Source organism: Solanum tuberosum, unplaced genomic scaffold (genome assembly GCF_000226075.1).
Source record: "Solanum tuberosum cultivar DM 1-3 516 R44 unplaced genomic scaffold, SolTub_3.0 scf00177, whole genome shotgun sequence".
In the NCBI taxonomy this organism is placed as follows: Eukaryota; Viridiplantae; Streptophyta; class Magnoliopsida; order Solanales; family Solanaceae; genus Solanum; species Solanum tuberosum.
The window spans coordinates 169,850-189,097 of NW_006239101.1; the positions used below are offsets into that span (position 1 = coordinate 169,850).

At 32.5% G+C, this 19,248-nt stretch overlaps 2 protein-coding genes and 3 long non-coding RNA genes across 8 annotated transcripts in view; 4 read left to right on the forward strand and 1 right to left on the reverse strand.

Moving 5' to 3' along the window:
• LOC102594025 (ethylene-insensitive protein 2) overlaps window positions 1-5,430 on the forward strand; it is an 8,085-nt gene extending 2,655 nt beyond the window's left edge. For all 4 annotated transcript variants that reach the window (XM_015311817.1, XM_015311816.1, XM_006354271.2 and 1 more), the window contains 6 exons: window positions 294-380; window positions 472-582; window positions 706-918; window positions 1,305-1,490; window positions 1,581-4,280; window positions 4,771-5,430. In XM_015311817.1, the coding sequence (XP_015167303.1) occupies window positions 294-380; window positions 472-582; window positions 706-918; window positions 1,305-1,490; window positions 1,581-4,280; window positions 4,771-5,169 (3,696 nt within the window). In that variant the 3' untranslated portion in view covers window positions 5,170-5,430. The remainder of the gene's footprint in view (window positions 1-293; window positions 381-471; window positions 583-705; window positions 919-1,304; window positions 1,491-1,580; window positions 4,281-4,770) is intronic.
• Window positions 5,431-6,528: 1,098 nt separating this feature from the next.
• On the forward strand, window positions 6,529-9,708 carry LOC107061883 (uncharacterized). The gene is made up of 3 exons (XR_001474301.1): window positions 6,529-6,671; window positions 8,029-8,418; window positions 9,471-9,708. It is a non-coding gene; the product is annotated as an uncharacterized lncRNA (long non-coding RNA).
• Window positions 9,709-10,077: 369 nt separating this feature from the next.
• Window positions 10,078-10,877, forward strand: LOC107061884 (uncharacterized). Its single transcript, XR_001474302.1, has 2 exons — window positions 10,078-10,254; window positions 10,595-10,877. It is a non-coding gene; the product is annotated as an uncharacterized lncRNA (long non-coding RNA).
• Window positions 10,878-12,322: 1,445 nt separating this feature from the next.
• On the forward strand, window positions 12,323-14,685 carry LOC102595017 (uncharacterized). Its single transcript, XR_367812.2, has 2 exons — window positions 12,323-12,571; window positions 14,341-14,685. It is a non-coding gene; the product is annotated as an uncharacterized lncRNA (long non-coding RNA).
• Window positions 14,686-15,708: 1,023 nt separating this feature from the next.
• LOC102595248 (phenylalanine ammonia-lyase-like) lies at window positions 15,709-18,509 on the reverse strand. Its single transcript, XM_006354276.2, has 2 exons — window positions 18,019-18,509; window positions 15,709-17,613 (listed from the first exon to the last, which is right to left on the reverse strand). The coding sequence occupies exons 1-2, from the start codon at window positions 18,438-18,440 to the stop codon at window positions 15,864-15,866; spliced, it is 2,172 nt and encodes a 723-aa protein (XP_006354338.1). The 5' UTR covers window positions 18,441-18,509; the 3' UTR covers window positions 15,709-15,863.
• Between the last annotated feature and the right edge of the window lie 739 nt (window positions 18,510-19,248).

Below are 19,248 nucleotides of genomic sequence, written 5' to 3' on the forward strand. Positions count from 1 at the left end.
CGGTAGTGTCTTATAAGTTGGCTAACACTATTGAGCGGGGGGAGTACTGGAATGAACATGTGGGTTGACCAGTTTTTTTAAGTCATTCTTTTGGCAACTCTAGCTGTCAGGTTGTCCTTCCATCTTACAACACACTGGTTAAGAAGAATGCATGTAACAAAACTTGCATTGTTGTTGACATCATATTTTAAGTTTGGCATGAGTTGAAGTTACATCTTCTGCTTAAATCATTAGTTTGTATTTTGTTTAACCGATGATGTATAATAACTTTGTTGTCCTTGATGGTGTCAAAGATTTGCAGTGAAGAATATGACAAAGTTACATGCATATTCCTAGGAATTCAAGCTGAGGTTTCGATGATTGCTTTGGACCTCACAATGGTAGTTTCACTATGTCATTTCGTGTACACTCTGACTTCTGAGATTATGACCTTTTCTAGCGCATCAACTTACAACCACTTGACTCTGATAGGTTTTGGGGACTGCACATGGGCTTAATGTTGTGTTTGGAATTGACCTGTTTAGCTGTGTTTTTCTGACTGCAACCGGTGCCATTTTGTTTCCACTGCTTGCTTCTCTCTTTGTAAGTCTTACTACTAACTATCCTTCTGGACTTTCTGTTATTGACATCTTGAATTATCTCAGATTCTTGTCGTATAGTTCTAGTCTCTCATAAATAATAATGATTTCAAAATACTATGTCTAGGACAATGGCAGTGCAAAATTCTTATGTGTTGGCTGGGCAAGCTCTGTACTGCTCTCTTATGTTTTTGGAGTGGTCATAACTCAACCTGAAACTCCATTCTCCATTGGTGGTATGCTGAATAAGTTTAGTGGAGAGAGTGCATTTGCATTGATGAGTCTTCTTGGAGCAAGTATTATGCCTCACAATTTTTACCTCCATTCTTCTATTGTACAGGTGTCCCTTCTCTCTCTCTCTCATATGTGTGTGTGTGTGTGTGTTTGCGCATATGCATGCATAAATATTGATCTGTGCTTGCAGAACGGAGGCACATCTGTAACTTATAATACAGTCTGTCTCTGGACTTATTGTTAAGATAATTATTGGTATGCGTGATTGGGCCCTGATAACTCAAGGCTAAATGTTTGTTCAGTCTATTTTGTTGTTCCAACTAGTTCTACTGCTTTCTTAGATTTTGTAGCTCTTTAACTCTAGACTATTCATAGTCATGTGAGGTCTTCTCTAGATATTTTGGTTGTGACTGGCTCCCAAGTCTTAACTTTTATCATGTAATGGGGCTAGCTTATCTCGTCTTTAACTCTATATAAATTCTTTTTTTGCAGCAAGGTAAGGAATCAACAGAGCTTTCCAGGGGAGCTCTGTGTCAGGACCATTTTTTTGCCATTGTTTTCATATTCAGTGGCATTTTCCTGGTCAACTATGCCGCGATGAATTCAGCAGCCAATGTGTCTTATAGTACTGGCCTTTTGTTGCTGACATTTCAGGACACATTGTCATTGCTCGATCAGGTTAGATTCAAACAGCAAAAGATGGTTCTGTCTAAGCTAGGGCCTTTGTGAGCTAGAGATATTAATGATTTTCGTGGATTATTGACGCAGGTGTTCAGAAGCTCAGTAGCACCATTCACCATAATGCTGGTTACATTTATTTCCAATCAAGTTACACCACTAACTTGGGATCTTGGTAGACAAGCAGTTGTGCATGACTTATTTGGAATGGACATCCCAGGCTGGCTTCATCATGTGACGATCAGAGTTATTTCCATTGTCCCAGCCCTTTATTGTGTATGGAATTCAGGAGCTGAAGGCCTATATCAGTTACTAATATTAACACAGGTTGTGGTAGCTCTTGTGCTTCCATCTTCTGTCATACCCCTGTTCAGAGTTGCTTCTTCCAGATCAATTATGGGTATTCACAAAATTTCTCAGTTAATGGAGTTCTTATCTCTTGGCACATTTATTGGCTTACTTGGCCTAAAGATTATATTTGTCATAGAGATGATATTTGGAAATAGTGATTGGGTTAATAATTTAAAGTGGACTATTGGGAGTAGTGTGTCTACTCCATATGTTTTTCTCCTCATTGCAGCCTCTTTATCTCTTTGTCTGATGCTGTGGTTAGCAGTTACTCCACTGAAATCTGCAAGTTCCAGGTTCGATGCTCAGGCATTTCTGCAAACGCCTATGCCTGAGCCATATTTAGAGTGTAATCAACTTGGTGCGAGTAATACTATGTTTGGTCTAGTAGAAGGGTCCTCCCAAAAGCAAGAAGGTGCATTTCATGTGGATAAATCCTTGGTAAGCCATCCAGATTTATCAACTAAAGATCTTGATCAACTCTTGCCAGAATCACTCTTGGATTTTGAAAAGGTCCATCATTTGGCTACTATTGATGAGAGCAAATCTGAAACAACATTTTCAGCTCCTGCTGTCGGTCATCCTGAGGTATCTGTATCAGCAGGAGCAAGTTCCGGTGTGAAAAGTGTTTGTAATGAGGTGTCTGGTGTTGTATCTGTGGATACCAGTGTCTTCAATACTGAATCTGTGGATGTCGTAGAGAAGACTCTCAGAATTGAAGGGGACATAGCAAATGACAGGGATGATGGAGATTCGTGGGAGGAGCCTGAAGAGGCAATCAAAGGAGTATCTGAGAACACTCAATCTTTTATTTCTGATGGTCCGGGGTCATACAAAAGTCTAAGTGGAAAACTAGAGGACATGGGGAGTGGTACGGGAAGTCTATCAAGATTAGCAGGTCTTGGTCGCGCAGCTAGGAGGCAGTTAACAGAAGCTCTAAATGAGTTTTGGGGGCAGCTTTTTGATTACCATGGCATGGCCACAGCAGAAGCAAAGTCCAAGAAACTGGATATAATACTTGGTCTGGATTCAAAGATGAGTCCAAAACCTGCCCCTGCATCATTAAAAGTGGAAAGCAGTGCGTATATTCCATCGGGGAGTGCAAGGATACCAGAGTCTCTGATCAACTCGAATATGTACTCTCCCAAGCAGCAATTTGCGTCAAGCATTGTGGACTCTGCTTATAGAGTCCCAAAGGAGCCTTCTTCGACATCTTCTATGTGGTCTAACCATATGAAATTAGTAGGTGCGTACGTGCAAAGTTCCAACAGCAACATACTTGACCCAGGGGAGAGGCGCTATTCTAGTATGCGGATTCCAGCGACTTCTGCTGGCTATGATCAGCAGCCTGCCACTGTGCATGGATATCAAATTACTGCTTACCTTAATCAACTTGCGAAAGAAAGAGGATCTGATTATTTAAATGGGCAACTGGAGTCACCATCTCCTCGTTCTGTATCATCACTGACGTCAAACTATGCCGAACCATTGGCTCGTGCTTCGGGGCAAAAACCCCAGAGTGGAGTCAGTAGTCGAGCACCACCTGGTTTTGGAAATGTCCCTGTAGCCCGAAATAATTCCATGCAGCCCAATAACACCTCTATCGACCTTAGCTCTACTGAAACTGCTGAAAGCGTGGCTGGCTCAGCCAACTCTAAGAAGTACTACAGCTTGCCTGATATCTCAGGGCGCTATGTTCCTCGCCAAGATTCTTTAGTCTCAGATGGGAGAGCTCAATGGTACAATTCCATGGGATTCGAACAATCTGGTGGTCGATCTACGTACGAACAAGCCTATATGAGTGGTTCACTTAGGGCAGGTGGTCCTCAGAGGTATGAACATTCTCCTAAAGTCTGCAGAGATGCGTTCTCCTTGCAGTACAGCTCCAATTCAGGGACTGGATCCTTGTGGTCTAGACAGCCTTTTGAGCAATTTGGTGTAGCTGGTAAGCCAGATGTTGGTAGCGGTGATCATGGAACTGTGCAGAGTTCATCTGCTCAGGAGAGTACATCTACGGTTGACTTGGAAGCTAAGCTGCTTCAGTCTTTCAGAAGTTGTATTGTGAAACTTCTGAAACTGGAAGGATCTGAGTGGTTATTTAGGCAAGATGATGGGGCTGATGAGGATCTTATAGGTCGGATTGCTGCAAGAGAGAAATTTCTCTATGAAGCTGAAACTAGGGAGATAAGTAGGTTGACCAACATTGGTGAATCACACTTCTCTTCCAACAGGAAACCTGGTTCTGCCCCAAAACCTGAAGAGATGGATTACACCAAGTTCTTGGTGATGTCAGTTCCTCACTGTGGAGAAGGTTGTGTTTGGAAAGTAGATCTGATTGTAAGCTTCGGTGTGTGGTGCATTCACAGAATTCTTGAGCTTTCACTTATGGAAAGTAGGCCAGAGTTGTGGGGCAAATATACCTATGTTCTCAACCGTCTTCAGGTAAAGCCTCATATCCTATCTATCTTTTGTTCATTCACAGAATTCTTGAAGTTTTCTGTTTCTTTCAGTAATTTTTTAATGAAAAGCTATTTTTAAGCATTGAAGAAATGAAGCATGCTTTTTGGTGTTATCCCACAATCCTTCATGAAAACCCTCTTCAAAGCTTATATCACATCATTTAAGGTTTAAATAACCGTATTTTGTGTTAGATTCATCGTTGGACCTTGTACCGTGCCAAAAAAGACATTGTAGTGACTATCCTGGTCCTTCCATTTTAAGGTGGCTAAACAAGTGGTAAAAGCATCAAAAACGCCATGAAACCGTAGGGTGGGGGTCATTTGTTTGAAATTGTCTTTTCTTGGAACAGCGGGAAAGTGCTATAATTGAGTTGGTCTTGACGCTCAAGAAATGTTCTACATCAATGTGTCAACCTCAATAGCTGCTAGTATAAGATTTATTATTTATCTGATGAATCATTTACCAACTTCAGGGCATAGTAGATCTGGCATTTTCGAAGCCCCGTTCTCCTACGAGCCATTGTTTTTGTCTTCAAATTCCGGTTGGCCGCCAGCAAAAGGCAAGCCCCCCTCCAATTTCAAATGGAAACTTGCCGCCACAAGCAAAACAGGGCCGAGGAAAATGCACGACTGCAGCAATGCTCTTAGAGATGATCAAAGACGTGGAGACGGCAATTTCCTGTCGAAAGGGACGAACGGGCACTGCAGCAGGGGATGTAGCCTTTCCTAAAGGAAAAGAGAACCTGGCATCCGTCCTCAAGCGCTATAAACGTCGACTATCCAATAAGCCAGTAGGAAACCAGGAGGTGGGTGGAGTTGCTGGACCACGCAAAGTAACGCTGTCGGCCTCGTCACCCCCGTTCGTCTTGTAATGCTCCTTTCTCAGTTCATAGCAATTGACTGGTGAGATCACCATTGTTAGACTTGTTCTTAGTTTCTGTGAATTATCCCCCCTTCCTCAACTACCTCCCTGTATCTCATGTGTATTTGAATCTTTGCAGCTTATTCACCCCACCCCTTGTACCTCAATCTGTATACATAGGATAAAATGTTGTAACGAGGTTAATGTAAAACTGCAATGGTGAAATGAAACGGGCTAAAAGGCAGGAAAAGATGTTATTACAAGATATGTATTATGTGGCGCAATTTGCAGTTCTCTTCCTTTTCTTTCCATAGTGCTATGTTGAACCAATGGAAACAACCTCTAGCTCTGAGTATATCAAAAGGTTGTTGTATATTACTACTTTCCTTGATCCGAGGGTCTATTGGAAACCACCTCGTCCTCTAGCTCTGAGGTAGGCGTAAGTTATGCGTCTCAAACTCATTATGTGGGACTACACTGGGTATGTGTTGTTGTATTGTGTATTACTACTTCCTTTTTATGTGGTGGGACTGTTAGTTGTAGCTGATGTAGTTTGCACTTAGTTGCCATATACGTTAAACCTTTACCTCTTTTTTTGTGGGGAACTATTAGTTAAAGTGAAGAGATTTTAGTCATTCCATCACAACTCTTTATTGGTTGTTAGAGGAGATTACACAACAATACTTCTCTCCATTCTATTTTTGTGACATAATATGAATAGATTTTTGAAATTTTATCTTCTTAAATATGTAAATTACTTTGTGTGACTAATTTTTTCTTTTTTTAGATTTGTGACCTAATTGCAATAAAAGGAGTATAAAGATCAAAGAGGATGAATGTGAAATGGCTAGAAGAAGGACAACCATATTCCAATAAAGAATTCTTATCCTTATCGCTTTAGTTGAAATTATTGTCATCATTATAGGTTCAATAAAATTTTATAATTTATATTTTTATTGAAATTTTTTTCTAAACATATGTAAATAATCCATTTTGAAAAATTAGTATATTATTCTATCTTATATTTCAGATTTCATAAATTTAAAATCTTAAATTTACTTCTACGTCTGAGTAGAATTTAATCATTAAATTTGACATAAATTATTGTGTGATTCGCTGCTTAGGACATCAAAATATTAGACCATTATCGAAGATGAGATAATAACTCTAGAGTGTGATTTGGTGGTTGATATTTCACCCTTGACTCTTAGTCAAAGATTTTTAAAATTTGATTGAAATTTAATTAATCAGATCGATAAATTTCATATTTCGAAAGAAAAAGTTAAATGTATTGTGGTCTTACATCATACACGTAGAATTAAAGTTGCTGTCTTTTTCAATCTTTTCTTCTTCTACTTTCTATTGCATTATATCACTCTCCACTTGTCTTTTCTTTCTTGCAAAGTTTCTATAACATTTGCTTAACTTCTTCTCTTTCCCATTCTATTTATGTGAGTTTTAGCTTTGTTTTATTGACAAACAAAGATCAACTAGAAGTTTTGGTAGATAAAGGTATGTATTTCTATCTTATTTTATATACTTTAGCATGTATAATCGAACTAAAATAAAAAGAATGCGGTTGAATTATTGATTTACGTTACTTAAAAAAATAAAATAATTAACTAGATTTACAATGAAATCTAAATATCAATTATTGATCCAATTTGAGTATTAGATAAGCAACCAATCCATTTCTATTGTTTCCTCATGTATTAAGGTTCATGCCCTTTTGTCACAATCTTTTTTTCATTTGATTTCCTTTTTACTTGAACCTAAATAATTAAGATTATTTGAATGATTTTGTATGATTGGTAAAATATATTTAAAATAAATTGTGAGTGATTATTGTCGATGATTGTGCATAGGTGGACCAAAGGTGATGTTTGAACAGTCATAACCAATAATAGAGGTGATTATTTGTAACGATCAATATTTATGGTAACATAATAAAAATTAATGATAATTGATAGTCGATGTGATTAACTATAGTGACAATCAATAGTAAAAACAATTTAAATTGGTGGTTTATAGTAATTTTAGTCATGGTTATTGAATACGCGGTTGAAAAAAAGAAGGAGATCTACTTAAAAGATCGAGATCCAGATAATTTAAATTCAAATTCTCTTGAATGAAAATGAAACAAAAAAATCATTTAAATCTCAATTAAAAATGTGATCGAGTGATTAATAAAGAGTTTTAGATTTTAGCGGAGATAAAAGTTATTAGATAAGATACATAAATTTAATTGAGGCATACGAAAACTGATTTTATTCTCTATAGAAATTAATTATTCTAATGATTAGTTAAGGAGAGTAGCATTTGTATCGTTGAGTCGTTTAGTTCATAGATAAAATATTTTGAAGTTATAATTTTGTGATCAATTTTTTTTTAATTTTTCGGGTGAGATAAAATAACACTTAATTTAAGGTATAAATATATTCTGATATTAGTTATATCTTTTAACCCAAATAAAGTATAGATTTAAATATTTAATCTTAAATTTAAGAATATCCAATCTTATTCTATGAATCGAACGATCCTTAAATTTTACTTGGGTGTTGGCTTTGTTATTTATCTCCTTATTCTTATTTATGTTATACATTTTTTTTTCGAAATTCAAATTATATTGACTTTGATTTATATTTTTTATAATATACTTTTTTCATTTTATTGGCATGAGAATATTTTTTTGCAACTTACAGTACTTCTATTTTTAATTTTAAAATATTAAGTTATTTTGAACAATTAACTATTAGTTAAATTAAACTCTAAAAAATGAAAAACTACTTAAATTAGAACGTAGTGAATAAATTAAATAACTAAATAAAGCAATTGATTTATTGATAAATTTATTTTTGTGTCAATGCAGGAGGGCTAAGAGAAAATATATAGAAGATGTATGTAATAGTGATTTCATTGCCTTTGATTATATTGGTATTAATAGTAGCCATTGTTTGTTACATGTGTGGAAGATCAAGGGGTTGTTGCTAATAAAATTCACTCCAAAATGTTCTATTATGCTTGTTCTGTTCGATGGAGCTAGAGTCTGAATACAAATTTGTCTAAATTTAACAATATTCGTTTAAATAATATATTTATATTAGTAAATTCGTTATATTTGAATTTTAATTATAGAGCCCAAGGTAACACTATATATATATTGTCTCATGATTTTGTATGATTGGTGAGTGATTATTGTCTATGATTGTGCATAGGTGGACCAAAGGTGATGTTTGAACAGTCATAACCAATAATAGAGGTGATTATTTGTAACAATCAATATTTATGGTAACATAATAAAAATTAATGTATAATTGATAATCGATGTGATTAACTATAGTAACAATCAATAGTAAAATATAATTAATGGTGGAGGTGATTGATACTAGTAATGAGTTGGTGGTGCTTGTTAATTGGTGCCTTATAGTAATTTTAGCCATGGTTATTGAATATGCGGTTGAAAAGAAGAGGAAGAAGAAGAAGATCTACTTAAAAGATCGAGATCCAGATAATTTAAATTCAAATTCTCTCGAATGAAAATGAAACAAAAAATCATGTAAATCTCAATTAAAAATGTGATCGAGTGATTAATAAAGAGTTTTAAATTTTAGCGGTGATAAAAATTTACTAGATCAGATGCATAAATTTAATTGAGGCATACAAAAGCTGATTTTATTTTCTATAGAAATTATTATTCTAATGATTAAGGAGAGTCGCATTCGTCAAAAACCACTTTTCTTTTTATTTCAAATACCTTCTTTCATGTTCTTGCATCGTTGAATCGTTTAGTTCATAGATAAAGATATTTTGAAACTATAATTTTGTGATTAACTTTTTTAATTTTTGGGTGAGATAAAATAACATTTAGTTTAAAAATATATTCCGAGATTAGTTATATCTTTTAACCCAAATAAAGTATAGATTTAAATATTTAATCTTAAATTTAAGAATATTAATCTTATTCTATGAACGGAACGATCCTTAAATTTTACTTGGGTGTTGGCTTCGTTATTTATCTCCTTATTTTTATTTATGTCATACATTTTTTTTTCGAAATTCAAATTATATTGACTTTGATTTATATTTTTATAATATACTCTTTTCATTTTATTGGCATGAGAGGATATTTTTGCAACTTACAGTACTTCTATTTTTAATTTTAAAATATTAAGTTATTTTGATACAATTTAACTATTAGTTAAATTTTAACTCTCGAAAAATGAATAAAGCTACATAAATTAGAACATAGCGAGTAAATTAACTAAATAAATCAATTGATTTATTGATAAAAATTTTTTTGTGTCAATGCAGGAGGGGCTAAGAGAAATATATAGAAGATGTATGTAATAGTGATTTCATTGCCTTTGATTATATTGGTATTGATAGTAGCCATTGTTTGTTACATGTGTGGAAGATCAAGGGGTTGTTGCTGATAAATTTTACTCCAAAATGTTCTATTATGCTTCTTCTGCTCGATGGAGTTAGAAGTCTGAATACAAATTTAACTGAATTTAATAATATTTGTTTGAATAATATATTTATATTCGTTATATATGGATTTTAATTATAGAACCCAAGGAAATAGCGCTATATTATGTTGTCACTTCTTTCTTGGTTTTGTATTTATGAAAGTACTTCCTATTACTCCCTTCGTTTGTTCTAATTTATATCCTCCAACTTAGGGTGGATATGAAGTCGATGAATTATATATAGTTGTGTAATTATAAATAAAATAAAAATATATCACGTAAATTAAAACGAAAAATCGATATTATCAAAATTATATTAATCGAGTCAATAAATTTCATATCGAGCGCGGTTGTCATGACAAGGAAGGAACCTCGTCTAAACTCATACACGTAGAAAGTTGAAAGCATTTCGTGTCACTTTATGGTAATTCCTTTCCTTTTGTCATTTTTATTTTTTATTCTTTTAATTTGCTTATATCATATGAACTCTCCAATTTTTCCTTTTTGTGTCTACTAAAATTTCTTAAACTCTTACTTTCCATTTTTATTTATGTGAGTTTTGGGATTTGTAATTAAAAGGAAAATACAAGAAAAGTTCAATCGAAGTAGTTTGGATACTAGACAAGGTATGTACCTATCTTCTTAATTTGTCTTGTGGTAAAGGAGGAGTTTTGCACCTTTTTTTTAATTTTTAAATTATGAAATATAATTTTATCTCAATTTATATGATATAGTTTTAAATTTTGAGACTAAATATTTTATTTTGATCGCACATTCAGACATTAAAAATATATGAATAAATTGCATTTAAAAAAAATTTACTCTCGAAATTTGAATGTCATATAAATTAAAGCAAAGGAAGTATGAATTTAAAGCATATTTTAAAGATATGGCATATCTAAAATTAATTTGAGCTTACTTACAATTGATTGGAATTAATAAAAAAATATTTTTGTATGAATGCAGGAATATACCATATTATAAAAAGAGAAGATGCATGTACTAGTGATATCATTGCCTTTGGCTATATTGGTATTGATTTTAATAGCCATTGCTTGTTACTTCTTTGGAAGATCAAGGGGTAGATGGTGATTATATAATTATTCAAATAATTCCTCATAATAAAATAAATAAAATGGAACGCTTTAATTTTGTTTAAAGAACTTTTTATATCTTGTTGTATCATGTATGTTTCTTGATTTTGTATTTTTATTAGAATGAAATATCACTTTTAAGTTGTGTTATATGATATTGTGGTGTTTTGTAGAATAAAATCGAAAATCGAGCCTTACATTTTATCGCGCTGTCATTTTCATATTATTTATGGGAAAATTGTATGAAATAACAAACTATTAATTCAAATTAAATGATATAGCTATAGTTTAATCAACATTATCTTTATAAAAAAAAGATATAGCTATAGTTTATTTTATTTGTAATTTGCAGCAAAGATCTCATTTTTTTGCCATCTGATTCGGTATACAATTAGCCATTTTTGATATACAATTAGCTATTTTATACATTTCGGTATAAAATGTATAAAATGTGTTTGTGTTTGTATAAAGCGAGAGAAAAGTGTATATACAAATACATATATTTTCGTCCTATACACTTATAATTATATAAATACAGATCTTATTATACAAATTATAATGTATAAATGAATTTTATACAAAACTGAACAATTTGTATAAAATAGCGAATTATATAAATCAAAAGCTTCATAACAAACATAAAATTTGCTATGAAGCGCAATTATACAAACTATAGCTATAACATATAAAGATAATTTTTATGTTTGCTATATGTGAAAATTTTTATGTTTGCTATATGTGAAAGTGCTCATTATTTATTGTGTTGAATTTGGGCTCTAATATCAATTATTAGGTTGAATCACTTTTAAAATATTTTAAATATATAATATGATATTATTAGTTTCAAAGTTAAATTTTACATGATTTTTTTCTTCCAAAATATCATTATGACTTGTGAGATTCTTATATCTTATGTAAGTTCTGAATCTACTCAAGTTATTAATATTAAAAATTTTATTCGCTCTCCGTCCATATATAAGGAACACTCTGGAAAAAAGAATTTAAGTCCAACTTATCCTTATAAGTTAATTATAAGTTAATCATAAAAAGATATCGTGTAGCGAATGATATTGTATTTTTTTTAATGAAGAGATCTCAGATTTAGGTTTTGAGAACATAATTTTTTGATAAGAAATGCGTTTCTTTCGAATAAAATCTTATATGATGTTGATTGACATCACGATTAATCAAATTTTAATTCGGATAATCGAATGAACCATCGAATATGAAATAGGAAAGCATCTCGTGTGTATGTGGTTATGGATTGGAAAAAACGCAACCTATGTGCCAAGTATTGATGCTATAAATGAGTTGTCTACACTTTCTTACGTCAACTAAACAAAAAGTACGTTTTTGTTCCGTCTATTTTTTATTGTCATAATTTTTGTTGAATTATATAAATTTTGACTAATATTTTATGATATATTTTTTTCATTTTATTGTAATTTATAGTAATTTTGGATAGTTTTTGAATATCTAATTTTTTTAATAAATATCAAATTAATGTAATTTAAATTAATTTTAATTTTTTTAGTCAAATTGACTTTCGAGAAAATATAAAATGACAATTAAAAGTGGACGAAAGTAATACCAATTATAAAGATCAACAAAAATAAAAAGCTGTCATTCACTCGTATTGAAAGCCTTTATATTCAGACACGTCATCATCTTTATCATAATTAAAAAAAAAAAAACACCTAAAAAAAGGTAAAAAACAGCACCAAAATCCTAAATCCAATGTCTTTTTCCAGATTTTAAAGAGTGAAGAAATTAAAGTTCTGTTTCAGTTTCAGTACGAGGTGATCCATCAGTTTATGAATTTAATTTGTGGTGTTGTCAGAACAACAAGGTAAGTTTTATTTTTTCTAATTTATTCTTTTCGTTATCGGTTATAAAATTATACCGAATATGTTATTATTATTTGTTTGCTTATCTTGTATTTTTATTTACTCTTGATTCCCTTACCTTCCTGTATGTCGGCATGATATATGGTTGATGATCTCCTGTGTCCGATTAATTTAGATTCGAGTGTTTATACAAATAGGGTATTAATTTTATGAATTTGAACTTGAACTTGGGATTCACAACTCGGTGATAAGTCTTGACAGATCACCAGAAGTTTTTTTTTTACGATATATAGGTGAAGATTTTGAATTAAATTGTTCACAAGTTTTGACGAATCATGAACGAGTTGTTCATAACCAATTTTTACCTATGAAATTTCAATACAATAAGGGGTTGTTTGGTACAAAGATCAATAGCGCATGAATTAGCAATACCGAGATTAATAATACACGAATTAGTAATGCTGAAATTACTTTTTATCAAGTGTTTGGTTCATTGCTTGCTTCCCACCGGCACCTAGCATTGTGTTTGGTTTAAAACTTTACAAAAACAATTATATCCTTGAATTATTTTTAGGCTTGTTTAATCGAGAAATATGATGTTTCTTTACTTAAGTCTTAAGACTATAAAGAAATTGAGGGGTAGTTCAATCATTTTATTGTCTTATCCAAGTATTATTAAGTCTGGTATTAGTTATCCCTAGCTATTAGATAAGACCACATATAAAGAAATTTCAAGTACATCATGTTGGAGTTTTAGATGTAACAATTTTGGAGTTGCTTCAAAATAAATTCTTGTTTTAGTTATATGAAATACTTTTTATTTAAATTTAGCTTACATATTTAAAATCTACTAAATCGAATAATTTTGAAATCGATAAAATACACTCTCTTCCTTTTTTTATAAACAAACACGAGAAGAAATTCGTAAGTTGGGCTGGACCTCAGTTGTAATTGGGCTCTAATATACGGTCCACTTCCGATGAAGTAAGGTTGAAAGTTGTTTTTGTTATTTTATTGGGGAAACTTACATAAATATACTATATTAAAAAAATATTTATCATTTATAGCAATACCATTTTTTTCCCACTTGATTACTTTTAATACATTTATAATACAGTTTTAATACATATTACAAAGAACAATTTATTATTCACATATAATACAAGTTTTATTGATGAATAATATATTTATCACACATTTTAATACACTTATAATACAATGTGTCAATTTCTTACCAAACAAGCAAAATATATTTAAAAAACAGTTATAATATATATATATGTATTGCATACATAATTCACTTTTAATACATATTGCAGATTTTGCTATGTATTGCTGTAATGGTAATAAATAAAAAGTATCGCTAAAATCAATAATTATTTATTAAAAGGTACCAATCCAAGTAATTTTTCCTGTGGGGGGAATTTGGAGAATTTGGATCATCCAAGTAATTAAAGCCCATTTCTTTTATAAAGCATGCTATCGTAGGTGATAATTACTCAATGAAACGATAGTTTGTTTCAATAATATATGAGTTGTGCGAGATTAGTTCTCGATACATGTATCTGATACGTTGGATTTCATGTATTTCAGATACATGTGCATTAAATTTGCACTGTTTTTGGTAGTTTAAGATCTTCTGTAACTGAATCATAACACCTATTTGTGATTTTTAAAATCGATATAAAACTTTTATTTGTATCGTTAGTACATATAACTTAGGTATTAAAAGTCGTCTTGTTTTAACGTGTGCACATAATAATTTTGGCAGGATATTAAAGCCTTTAGGTTTAAGAAAAACTTGAATCAATGGGTTTTGTGATTGTTATATCACTGCCATTGATTCTGATCATCCTTATCTCAGCTCTTGCTTGTTACCTCTTTGGTAAGTCACGAGGCCGCCGAGAAGCCGCCATGGTTCCTCCGTACTATGGACCGCCACCACCAGCACCTCCTCCCGGAGTCCTTTCTCCGCCACCCCAAAAATAACATTTTTACTTCTCAATATTGTAAATGTCATATTGTTAAAATTTGAGCTATACCTTTCTTTGTTTAATTGTATGTGACCAAATGAAGTGTGTTATCCAAGCGCGTTAATTGTCTCGTTTCAATTTTATCGAATATTTTTAAAGGGACACAAGTATTTTTTTTAAAGAATTGACTAAGCATACTTTTCGGATTCAAACTACTTTGTTCTTCTAGGTTTTTTAAGTATGTAATTGTTGTAAAATTCAAAATTTTAGTAGTAAGCTATTCCTGTATCACGGGTTCTTCCATCATTTTAATTTATTGAAAAAAGGATTATACTGCTAAAATAAATTTTGCAATGAACTATGATACTTCGATTATAAATCAAAGAAAAAAAAATTAAAAATTCTACAACCTTAATTAGTCCATTATTGTCCCCTTGACTTCAAAGTCCATGTAAAGTAGCAACCACACTACCTATTTTAACACCTTTTCCCCTTCTTTTTCCAAGAATTTCACTAGATATATGAAGTAAAATGAATCAAAATAATTATGTCTACATTACATGCATATACAAATGAGTGGTAAGTGACATCAAAATGGTCCCAACTTTGTCAAAATTAAAAATAGAAACTTGTTGATACCATTCACTTCACCAAACATATTAGAATTTATCTTTAACGAAAAAGAAAGGTAATTTATTACAAAAGTTCGACAATGTATAATTAAAGAAAAGTTTTAGGGGTTTAACAACCTTAGCCCATTATTGCAAAAACACTCAAAAAAACTTAAAACACCCTCATCCAATTATACAAAAATATCCAGGAAACATCTATATATACACACATCCATCATATTTTCTAGAATGGTCTCATCAAATATATTTACATGCATCCACCTATATTTTTTTATAGAAAAATCGCAAAAAATGTAATGGGTTTTATTAACAGATCTCTTGTGTTATTTCACCGATCTCGTATAGAAAAGATCATACAACCAAAATAAAATTTGTAATAGACTACAACACTTCAACTACAAATTAAAGAAAAGTTTTAAAAGATTTAACAACCTTTCCATTTATTGACCTTGGTATAGTTTAAAAGAGCTCAAATTTTGATCAACAATGATGTACGAATAATTGGGCAAGATGATTGTTATAAAGGCCAAAAAGTGACCATTAATGCTTCTTTTATGTCATGCCAAGAAATAAGAGCATATTCCTAACAAACAGCCCCAAAGGAAATAAAATGATATAAGTTCAAAACATCTCTAGTAAATTCACCATAAGGTAAAAACTGAATTTGGAAAATAGCTCTTGACAAACATCTAGCAGATTGGAAGAGGAGCACCATTCCAGCTCTTGAGACACTCCAACAATGGATCAATGATCTGTCCATTGCACATTGCTGTGAACACCTTGTCAATCTCTTCACCGGGCGATCGAACTTTTTCACCTGTCAACACTTCTGTTCCAAGTTCTTCTCTCACCAACCTGTACAATGGATATGATCTGCATTCTGTGATCCTGTTAGGAATTGCAGGGTTGCCACTTTCAACAACAACTCTTGCACTCTCAACTTCTTTAGGCAACACAACCTTCAATTCGTCCTCGAAAGCTACAATCTTTTGGAAGATTGAGCTGTTGACATTCTTCTCACTTTCACCATTGTTCATAGCATGATCAACAAGGACTTGCCTCAACTTCTGCATCAAAGGATAGTTGGAGTTGCAAGGATCATCAACATAGGCAAATAGGTATTCCTTGTCCACAACTTGTAGCAATTCCTTTTTGCAGAATCTTGCAGGATGAAGTTCACCATTAGCACCCATTGTCAAAGTTCTCTTAGCTACTTGGCTTACTGTGTTCTTGACTGCATTCCTCAAGTTCTCCTCCAAATGCCTTAAGTCGATAGCTTGGCAAAGCGCAACGAGATAGGTTGATGACATTAGCTTCAAGATGTCGACAGCCTCGGCGGTTTTCCTTGCTGAGATTAAGCCCAAGGAATTCACATCTTGGTTGTGTTGCTCAGCACTTTGTACATGGTTAGTCACTGGATTAGCCAAAAATTGAAGTTCCGAGCAGTAAGAAGCCATTGCGATTTCAGCTCCCTTGAAACCATAGTCCAAGCTTGGATTCCTTCCTGCTGAGAGATTAGATGGCAACCCATTGTTGTAATAGTCGTTCACAAGCTCCGATAATTGGGCAAACATCAATTTCCCTATTGATGCAAGGGCCAATCTTGTATTATCCATGGAGACACCAATAGGGGTTCCTTGGAAGTTGCCACCGTGCAAGGCCTTGTTTCTTGAAACATCGATTAATGGATTGTCGTTCACTGAGTTAATCTCCCTCTCAATCATCTTAGTTGCTGCACGTATGACTTCAATTTGAGGGCCAAGCCATTGTGGAGCTGTTCGGAGAGCATAACGATCTTGCTTTGGTTTTTGAAGAGGATCCATTTCATGGAGCTTCTGAGCTTCCTTAACATAAGAGCTGCCATCCAAAATGTGTTCCATAATAGCAGCAGCCTCAATCTGACCAGGGTGATGCTTCAACTTGTGTGTCAAATAGTCTGTGAATTCGGGCTTTCCATTCATCACTTCAGCGAAAATTGCTGATAAAACTTCAGACATAACAGCAAGAATGTTGGACTCAAACACGACTATTGATGCCATACCAGATGCAACTGCTGTGCCATTCACAAGTGCAAGTCCTTCTTTAGGCTGCAACTCAAAAAATCCACCACTAACACCAGCCACGCGCAACGCTTCCTCAGCATTAAGCTTCTCACCATTGGGTCCAACAGCCTTGGAATTAGGCCTGCCAGTGAGCAACCCAACAATGTATGACAACGGGACAAGATCACCCGAGGCAGTGATCGAACCACGAAGGGGCAAACACGGGGTGATGTTGCTGTTGATCAACTTAGTAATTGCTTCCAAGATTTCAAATCTAATGCCAGAGTAGCCTTGAAGCAGAGTATTGATCCTAACAAGCATAGCTGCCCTTGTTGCTGAATGTGGCAATGTGTGAGATAATTCTGTTCCATTGCCAAAAACTCCAGCATTCAAGAACCTGCAAAATCAATGTCATCGAGATTAGATTTCGAACTGAATTCTACCAATCATGGGGCTGAGAGAGTTCATCCGAAATCACACTATACATTCAAAGTCTAAATTTGTATTACACGTATAAATAAATTTAAACATGTGTTGTTTTTAATTTTAGATGATGCAATTATTCGAATTTGTTACTTAGCTAATTTATAATCAACTATGATTCTAAATGTTATAGATAGAAAACAAATAACATTAAAATGTATTTCATCTTCAAAAGAAAATAAAATAAAAACTTTTTCAATAGAGTGGTGATGTCTATGGCCCGAGATGGAGCACTCAAGGTAGTCGATAAGCTATATATACGAAAAATATAAAAATTCTTTACGTTGTGAGTGTATATATAACGGGAAAAGTAGTTTACCTAATAAGGTCCTTTTGAAGAGCATTACCATTTTTTGTTCTTCTATGAGATGTGTCACCAAATCCAGTAGTCACACCATAACTATCTGTACCTTTACTCATACTATCCATAACCCAATCACTACTAGCTTTCACACCAGCCCTTGCACTTTCAGAAAGTTCCACTTTGACCCCATTACTTTTATTATCAGCATTTGCAATGGATGCAACTTGTGCAACAGTCAAAGTTTCACCCTCAAGTTTCACAATTGGCTTTCTAAATTCATCCACCATTTTTTTCACTTCATCCAAATGACTCCCTCTTAATGATTCAGCAGCCATTTCCCAATTCAATGGATCATGAACATTAATTGATTTCTTGCATAATTCCATGGCTACAACTTCTCCATTAACATGTCCATTTTGTGCAATTGATGATGCCATTGGATCAAGAAAATGGCTAGATTTGTAATGGAGAAATTTTACTTAGGAGAAAATGGAAAAAAGATGTTGTGAACTTATAGAACTTTTTGTTGTTGTTGTGGTGAGTATATATAGAGAGGAACAAATGATGGTTAGGTAAATAAAATATGTGAGAGGGGAGTTGATAGGAAAAGACTAAAATAATGGTCATTGGAAGATTAATAGCATTAGATATAATAAATTTTTATTAAATTCTAGATTTTGTTTGAAAGAGACAAATTTTATTTATATTGGCCAATAATATTAAGTATAATATAGTTTTATTAAATTTTGAATTTTGTCTGAAAGAGTCAATTTTTTTTTATGTTGGTCAATATTATTAAGTATAATATATTTTTATAATTTTAAATTTTGTCTGAAGGAAAGAAATTTTATTTATATTGGTCAATATTATTAAGTATAATATATTTTTATTAAATTCTGAATTTTGTCAGAAAGAGACAAATTTATTTATGTTGGTCAATATTATTAAGTAATTAAATTCTGAATTTTGTTTGAAGGAGACAAATTTATTTATGTTATTCAATATTATTAAGTATAATATATTTTTATTAAATTTTGAATTTTGTCCGAAAGTGACAAATTTATTTATGTTGGTCAATATTATTAAGTATAATATATTTTTATTAAATTCTGAATTTTGTTTGAAAGAGACAAATTTATTTATGTTGGTCAATAAATTAAGTATAATATAGTTTTATTAAATTTTGAAGTTTTTTCTGAAGGAAACAAATTTTATTTATATTGGTCAATATTATCAAGTATAATA